At 40.4% G+C, this 8,828-nt stretch overlaps 1 protein-coding gene across 2 annotated transcripts; it reads left to right on the top strand.

The window, feature by feature from the left end:
- Positions 1-479: 479 nt before the first annotated feature.
- hnrnpm (heterogeneous nuclear ribonucleoprotein M) lies at positions 480-8,395 on the top strand. 2 transcript variants are annotated; one of them, XM_026928620.3, is made up of 16 exons: positions 480-695; positions 1,666-1,838; positions 3,342-3,394; positions 4,058-4,065; positions 4,165-4,258; positions 4,364-4,597; positions 4,794-4,947; positions 5,061-5,110; positions 5,206-5,266; positions 5,731-5,832; positions 5,933-5,974; positions 6,413-6,484; positions 6,565-6,669; positions 6,758-7,350; positions 7,450-7,501; positions 8,010-8,395. In XM_026928620.3, exons 1-16 carry the CDS (start codon positions 631-633, stop codon positions 8,171-8,173), a joined length of 2,022 nt encoding a protein of 673 aa, XP_026784421.1. In that variant the 5' UTR covers positions 480-630; the 3' UTR covers positions 8,174-8,395. The 2 variants fall into 2 exon arrangements, with proteins under 2 accessions (XP_026784421.1, XP_053094327.1); XM_053238352.1 differs by lacking the exons at positions 480-695; positions 1,666-1,838; positions 3,342-3,394; positions 5,933-5,974 and having other exon boundaries at positions 3,527-4,065.
- The last annotated feature ends 433 nt before the right edge of the window (positions 8,396-8,828 follow it).

Raw genomic sequence — 8,828 nt, 5'->3', positions numbered from 1 at the left:
CAGAAGTACCGAAAAAGCAAATGTGTCCTTTTCCCCATTCAACAGAGAAAATGAGCCAAGCACATACAGTTTAATGTTGACTATTTATTTGTTTGTTTATTTGTAGTATGGTTGCACTTAAGGGAAAAAAATGAAACGGGTTATTGTGACCTGAACAGACTACAAAGGTTAATAAGTATTTCTGTGAAATCTTTGATCTCCATTGGATATCTCGAGGTCGTAGGAGTCAGTTCTAAATAGAATCGATTCCTGATTAATCTGAATAATGTCAATCTGTCTGAATATTTGTGAAACCATAGATATTACTGTATTTTCAGCGTCTTTCAGAGTGTTAGTGATTTCTCAAAACATCTAAAAAGAAACTGATTGTAGAAGTGTCCATTTATCTATCGATGATATGTGAATCGGCTCTGCAACTCAGTCGGCTCCTTTGATTCAGGTTTGTACTGGTTTCCCATCATGCCTTGCAGTCCTCAAATATCCATTTCGTCGCTCTGCCGCCATTTCACTCGTCCAGGAGCGCCGGGAGTAGAGTAGCTCAGTGTAACCGCGTTGCTTGACAAATATATCAGTAAATTTAGCTATTAAACACCGCTTTCCTGTTGTTACTTGTATTTGACGTTAATTTGCATGTCAGGAAAAGAAGAAACGCCGACAATGTCGTCTGATGCTGCACCAGAGAAACCAGGCCAAGGGTAACGTTTACTACGCAAACGCTCCGATTTGCTTTGTCAATTTTTTTTTTGCTGTTGATGTTTTTGTATTCATGCTAACTACAATGCAATTTACAGTTAATAAAGTTTTCTAATTTTGCTGTTTCGTTAGCCCGTACATTATTATTATTTCAGATTGATTGGCTAGAAGAGAACATTAGTTAGCTGGCTAGTTTGCTAACAAAGGCCGTGTGGGCCTGCTGTGCTCCCAGATGTTAGCTAGCTGTTATTTACATCCTATTCAAAGAAACTAAACTAGCTAACTATTAGTGTAAGTTTGTGAAGTTGTAATTTAAAGCTATAGCCAGTCGTTTCAAAAACAAGCATGCCGCTTAAACAGTGCTACTTTTTTCGTTTTTTTAGCAGTATGCAGAAAGCTGCGTGTTAGCAGGCTAACCGTAACCAGCTAGCAGCGGCGTCGTGTTTAGCCAACAGCGGTGTAGCGACGCGCCTCTGAGTGCTGCACATAGCGAGTGCTTATATTAAATACCTAATGATAATGCGTTAATATGAGCGACTCCCCAAATACTAGGCTCAGTATTCATATACATAAAGTTATCTTATTGCTGTTTATTGGACCAGTAGAGCTTTTTGTTAGGTTTAGGGTAGAATAATTAGGTTGAAATTGTTTCGACTTACTGAGGCTTGGATTAAACAAGTGATCAGTCAAACAGGCGAATATCTATTTTAAAAAAAAAGTATAGGAATTTTGATAACGCTGGGTTGTGACTTCCACCACTGTTTAAAAAAAATCTGAACATCAAATCTGTTTGTCCCACTTTGAGAAACATTGCTCTATCGCATTTGATGTCTTCCCTTTGCTGTAGTTAATGAAAGGACATTAAATTTGGAAAGGCAGCTGCACATAGGAAGTCTATGAAGTGTGTAAATGCAGCTTGGAAGATCGGATAAAAATATGGCATATTTAGTGCCTTTTTTTTGTCCTTTATAGAAATGCAGTGAATGGAAAGCCCAGCCATGAGTCCAGGAAGGAGAGATCGTCCAAACGAGGAGGTGGTAGATACGAGCCCTACGCCAACCCCTCCAAGAGATACCGGGTTTTTGTGAGCAACATTCCCTATGATGTCAAATGGCAGGCGCTGAAGGACCTAATGAAAGAAAAAGGTAAGACTCAGATTTATGGTAGGGGGGTTTTCTTGTTTGGAGGATCTGGTCCTACTTGGGACATCAGTGGGTTATTAAGTATACTTAGAATAGTGAGTACTGTAGGTTGATTAGCAAAACCCCGTCAGGTTGGTGCCTTTTGAAGGCTGCTGTGTAGCAGTTAATATAAAGCATTTGTGGTTGTGGTTGCGCATTGGCTTAAATTCCATTCTGTATATGGATGCAGTAATGTGCTCCTTTAAGACTGGACATAATGGCACTCTAGGTGATGTACAAGAGCCTGGAGAGCTTTTTCTGAGCTTTTTGAAGTTTCTTATTTTGTATTCGGGTTCATGTTTTAGAGGCGATCATCGTGCACATTTGTTTCATGCCCTAAAACCTTATACAATTCAGCCTGGCCTTTTGCTGGCTAGGATTTCCTTTTAGAGCCATAGAGAATGGGACATACAATTATCATGTCTTGATGAATTCCTTGCTTTCCTAATATGTTGTTGTACCACACTTAAGTTTAAAAAAATTCAGATTAAAATCCTCAGAGCAAGATCTGAGGCTGATCTAAGGAGCATGGGCCCATAGAGTTAAGATTTTGTAGGTACTTACTTATTTCAAGGCAGCCCCCATGGCTTATGGTGTGCAAGCATGAGGAATATATTTCGTGTCATTTGGAAATTGTTGCTTGTAGAATTAAATTGCATTCTCTTTTTTAGGTATGCCAGAGTGAATGTTGTCACAGCAGATCTTCACATTGTACCTTTGCCTGGAAGTGTCAGTTTTGTTGGGGTACAGGTCTACAGAGCAAAGCAGCTTCTTAAGCTCGTCTTTTTCACATCTGGGAAATAGGCAGACCATTGACTGCATGGTTGGTCTTGTTGGCATTACCATGTTTTGTTTAAAAAAAAAAAAGAAAGAAAAAAAAGAAACATATGTGGCTGCCTTTTAGGTTTTAACAGTCCTTGAAGATCAACAGCGAGTTCAAAGGCCTCTACTGGCATTACTGTGATTTCCTTCTAGAGGAGCTGGTTTGGTCTCAATTTTGAGTTCTACTTTAGGTAATCATAGATGGTGCCATTGTGGTTGGGTATGCAGTTGATACGACATTGAGAACTGGCTTGTTTGTCAAGACTAAACATGCTCGGTATAAATGTGTTGACTGGTTGTACAGGTAGCTCACTAATTGCGATCACACTAACTTTCCAAACTTAGTTGTCTAGTGGAAAAACACCCAAAAGGCAAAGCATTAAAAATTCTTAAGGATGGATCGAGAGGTCGTAAATCTTCCGGTCAGTTATGGTGTTGAGGTTTCTAGCAAGGACAGCTTAAGAAGTATTTTTAAGATGGCAGCTTGCTTCATGTAGACCTGTACCAGAATTGTGGTGCTGGGGAGAGGCTCTGGACTAGCAAGCCGAGCTCACTGTCACTGCCTGGTTGTGTGTCTGCTCTAAACTCCCATTGTTTTCTCGGCTTCTCTCCCTTGGTGTGTGTCTTCTGGCATCTGATTTGTAGTGGGTGAGGTAACGTACGTGGAACACTTAATGGACGCGGAAGGCAAATCAAGGGTAAGTGCAAGAGACGAACCTCCATTTGTCCGCTTGAGTTTCTTACTACATCTCCTTTCAATGTGGGGCATTCAGACTTGGGTTTGAGAGTTGAAAATGTCACCGTGGGTGAATTTTGGCTGAATGTGGATGCTGACTGTGGTTCAGAGTGGAGCCACAGGGGGTGGTTTCTCAGCTCCATGATAATTCTGGCTCGTTTGCTTTCAGTCCCACTGTGGGCCGCATTCTGAACTTTTATTTATTTTTTTAATCTCACTGAGGACTGAAAGATGTGAGTGGTGTTCAATAGATAATGATGGTTAATATGGCTTCAGTGAGTCTTAACAGTGAAATAACAGCTACTCCCTTCAAATGGAGTTTAGGGAAGGAACATTTTTGTTCTGGTTGTCAATTGTTAAAATTTGTTTTAAGCTTCTGTGTTTGTGTTCATTAAGTGGAATCAAATCAAGTTCTGCAACTTTAAATTGGAAAAGAACACCACAAAACAATGTAAAATGAATTATAGCATTAATGCAATTTTATTGGGTTTTTTTGTATACAAGCAAGAATGTATTGATATGTTGTATCAAGTATATTGATATGCTGTATCACTGTTGTCTAATTGTTGCCTATTGTCTGTTTTGTGCTCCTCTTGCCCATGCTGATGCTCCATATGATCCAAAGGGTTGTGCGTACGTATTCCTTTTTGTTTTTTTTGTTCATTAAAATTTATTTGCTTCTCCGCATCATTTCTTTTGGAAAGTTTGATAATGCTCTTCTTGACTTGGCAGGGTGGTTGAGTTTAGAACCGAAGAACTAATGAAGAAGGCTGTGGATAAAGTCAATAAATACAACATGAATGGACGTCCTTTGAAAGTGAAAGAGGTAATTTCGGGAGTTATTTTCATGAACAGCACTTTTACTGTAGAATTCTCATTTATAATGCCTCTGTTGATGTTGGCTAATGGTTGCTGCTGGTGTTGGTTCCAGGATCCAGATGGAGTGATTGCCCAGCGTGAAGCCCACAGGGTTCAGGGTGGTGGTGGAGGGCCTCCTGGTGGTATGGGTGGAGGAATGGGTGGTGGAATGGGTATGGGACCCGGACCTGGTGCTCCCCCCATGGTCAACATCCCGCCAAGTCTCATGAACAATCCAAACATTCCTAATGAGATCATCCATGGCCTTCAAGCTGGCAAGATAGGAAGCACAGTTTTTGTGGCAAATGTAAGTTGTAAATATGCCATTGGCATGGAGAGACTTATTTGGTCAATATAGTAGTCCATCAAAGACAAGCCCACTTCAAACTGATTTCTATTATAAACATTTTAACACCAGAGCCCATGCTGACAGCACTAATGGAAACATTTTGTTGTGTATACTATACTAAATGGAGACTTTTTTTTTTTTTTTTTAAAAACAGCTTGATTATAAGGTGGGCTGGAAGAAGCTGAAAGAGGTGTTCAGCATGGCTGGGGTGGTCGTCCGCACTGACATCCTAGAGGACAAAGATGGCAAGAGCAGGGGCATGGGAACAGTCACCTTTGAAATGCCAATTGAAGCTGTGCAAGCAGTCTGTATCCTTTACAAGTGTAAAAGAGCTGTAAAGCAGTTGTTGTATTTTTTTTTTGTTGTGACTGTGTTGAAATTGTCTTTTCTGAATGTCTCAAATCTCCTTAACATTCATTAGCCATGTTCAATGGCCAGCTCCTGTTCAATCGAACCATGCATGTTAAGCTGGTGAGTGATCATTTATACTGAGTTTTTTTTTTTTTTTTTTTGAGGTTTTTAATGCATCAAAAATATGCTAAAGATTTTTTGTGTTGTCATTCCAGGATGAGAAATCTATGCCTAAGGGTGACTTTGCACCCCCTGAGAGACCACCTGCACTGCCTCGTGAGTAATACTATAATACTTAATCCTGCTTCTGCAACTTAAAGCATGACTTTTTACTTGGGTACATACAGAAACCTGTAAAATAGCCTGGAATGTGCAACTTCAAATAATTTGTAGAGTAAAAGATTGTTCACTACACCTTGAACCCTTATTAGAAAGTTGTTGTCTATGAATCCTGTGCAGCACCCCTCCCATGTCCTAAATACATATCTAGCCAAGTGCTAGTAAACATTGTGCTGCTTGCTTGCATTTGTCATAAGAACACATGACTGGCAGTGTCTAGGTATTGATTTGTGTTATCCTTTAATTTGTGTACCTCACCACGATGGGTTCAGACCAGTAGTGTAACATCTCAAATTGCTCTCAGTGCTACCTGAATTTAGTTATCATATGATGAGTAAATTTATAGACATGAATTTTGTGCTTTGTGAACAAATTTAATCCTCTTCTCTGGTGATATGCAGGTGGTCTGAGTGGTATTGGTCTGGGATTGGGGCCCGGTGGACAACCCATTGATGCTGCACAGCTGAACCGTGGTGGAGGGATGAGCAACATGGGGCCTGGAGGTGAAGAAGCCTTGCCTTAGTGCATTTATTTTTGCCTGTTTGGCATAATTCCATACTTTCTCACTAACACCTCACTCTTCATTCATTCATTTTTCTGTAGGAATGGATGGGATAGGATTTGGTGGCATGGGTAGAATGGGAGGTATGTTCACTCAGGACATCAGCCATAAATCATTCCATAGTCATATCCAGTTGGTTTATTTGAAAATGACTGACACTGAATAAGATGTGCTTGTGTACTCAAAGGCAAATGCATAGAGATGGCATTTTATTCAGGATTTAAAATGTTGGGTTCAAGTAGAACTTGAGCCTGAGATTAAAAAAAAAAAATTCTATTCCAAATGTTTATACTGAGATTTATAAAGAATATGTTGACAGATTAAGTTGCTTACTGCTTTTAACACTGGGCATAGCTGACTAAGAAATGCATGCCCTATTAGATCACTACTATGCTCTGCCTGTTATTTCACTACTATCATTCCTGAGTCTTTAGTAGTTGGATGTGGTTTTTTTATTTAGCTATAAGTACTTGTTTCTCCAGTTATCTAAATAATTCCAATGAATTCCTTATTGTTCTTAGGAATGGATAATTTTGGAGGTGGAATAAACAACATGGATCGTTTTGGCCCTTCTGGAATGGGGAGGATGAATGGTGAGTTGCAGAATTGTGTAGTAAGACTTTTTGATGAATATTCCCATACCTCTTCCACTAACTGAACTGTCCTTTTGTAGACATGGATCGTGGAATTGGGGCTGCCTTTGACAGAGAATTTGGTGGCCGTAATGAGATGGGCATGTCCCGCAATAACTTCGGAGACTCTTTTGACAGAGGAATGGGTCAGTTAACGATAACTTTGTAATTCATTATAGTTGACTGCAAATTTTCTGAAGTAGAGACTGTGTGAATGTTCCCTCTGTTTCATAGGTAACTCCATGGCAATGGATCGCATGAGTGCTGGGATGGACCGACTTGGTGCCAACATGGATCGCATGGGCAGCCTGGACAGAATGGGGATGGATCGCATGGACCGTGTGTCTGACCTGGACAGGATGGGTTCTGGCTTTGATCGTATGGGCTCAGGCATGGATCGACTGGGACCCAGCATGGACAGGCTGGGATCTGGCCTGGACCGTATGAGCTCTGGCATGGACCGCCTGGGTCCGTCCAGTTTTGATCGCCTAGGCCCATCCAGCCTGGAGCGCATGAGTGCAGGCATGGATTTTGCCTCACCAATGGGCATGGACAGAATGAATGCTGGTCTCGACCGCATGGGGTCCAACTTTGAGCGCATGGGCTCGGGTGGGTTGGACCGTTTCCCAGCCCCAGGAATGGACCGTGTGGGTTCCAGCATTGACCGAATGGACCGCATGGACCGCATGGGCTCTGGTGTGGGAGGACAGTTTGATCGAGGTGCAGATATGGACCGCGGTAACTTTGGCAGCTTCAGCTCAGCGGGGCAAGGAGGTCCAGGAGCTGGAGCCAATGCCAGAAAGGGCTGCCAGATCTTTGTCAGAAATGTAGGTCCTTAAAAACCAGCTCTAAAGTTAATTATATACATTATTTCTGAAAAATGTAAGCAGACTTCTTACTCTGAAATGTATTAATGTTCTCTGCAGCTGCCATTTGATTTTACCTGGAAGATGCTGAAGGATGCCTTCAATTCATGTGGTGAGGCACCATCTTAAATAGGCATTTACAAATATCCAGCAAATGTGTTGTGTATTGATCTGAGCTGCTTAGAAGTAGCTAAAACCTTCATCAGACTGCATTCATGTAAAACTGATCCACTTTAAAAATGTTTAAGCCAGTCTTTACACAGGAATCATTTTTAAAGACCCACCATTACAGTTAACTTAACTAGTCGCCTTCATGTTCACTGAATATAATCACTATGTAAGGTATAACCTAATGGCATATTTGCAATAAGGCATATACCCAGTGCCTTAAATGACATGTGACAAGTGTGCTATTAATGCATTTGTTCAGAGCCATTTTGCTACATCAGGTAACAAGTTATTTAGCAAAAAAGGTTTAGGAAACAACTAAAAAGAGTATTGAGTAAATATTCAAATGCATGTTTTTTTGTTTTGTTTTTTTTTTGCCATGATGTTAAATTTAAGTAATAGTCAAACAGGGACAATGCTAAAAGTTTCACTGTTTTCTTTATCTACACTAGGTATGGTGCAGTATGCTGATATCAAGATGGAGAATGGCAAGTCCAAGGGTTGTGGTGTGGTTCGCTTCGACAGTCCTGAAACAGCAGAGCGCGCTTGCCGCACTATGAATGGTTATCGACTGAATGGCAGAGAGATTGACGTGAGGATCGACAGAAACGCATAATCCACCAGCGATCCTGCCCCTGTCTACTTTCTCCATTTCAATACAGAGCTTTCCATGTTTTTGTTTATTACATTTCTACTAGTGCAAAATTGGTGCAGTTTTAGTTTCTGCTTGCTTAAGTTTTTAGAGACCAATTTTCATTTTTCTTACCCTCCCCTCTTTTTAATCCTTATGCTAGAAATGACCTTTGGTAAAGGTTTGACAATAAATCTCGAATGTTAAGGTGCTGTTTGGGTGTTTTTCTATGATGCATTGTACATTTCTGTAACAGCAGAAGTAATGTAGCTGCTGATCTTTTAAAAATCAAAGTTTTGCAAAGATGCACTTGCAGCAGTAATTTTTCAACAATTACAAGTATTGAGTGAGACAAATGCTGTTTATGTATGTGAATCTATGAACCCTGGAACTTGGGGCATGTATGTTTGCAATAAATACTGCAGATGTATCTGTAGTTATTGCAGATACTCCAAATGTGCCTTTAGCTCTGAAGCTAAACATGAAAAACAAACCTAATGTAACTGTGGATTAATGCAGTTATATATTGGTATTATAAAGGAGTATGTAGGCTATTTATACTGATTACATCCTCTAAATAATGGAGGTGTATTCATGCCTTTTACTGCTGTTCCACCCTGTTACAGGTTTAAAATCCAGA

This window comes from Pangasianodon hypophthalmus, chromosome 11 (genome assembly GCF_027358585.1).
Source record: "Pangasianodon hypophthalmus isolate fPanHyp1 chromosome 11, fPanHyp1.pri, whole genome shotgun sequence".
NCBI lineage: Eukaryota > Metazoa > Chordata > Actinopteri > Siluriformes > Pangasiidae > Pangasianodon > Pangasianodon hypophthalmus.
Note: the sequence above shows the minus strand (reverse complement) of the source record. Positions and strands in the feature narration are given on the sequence as shown.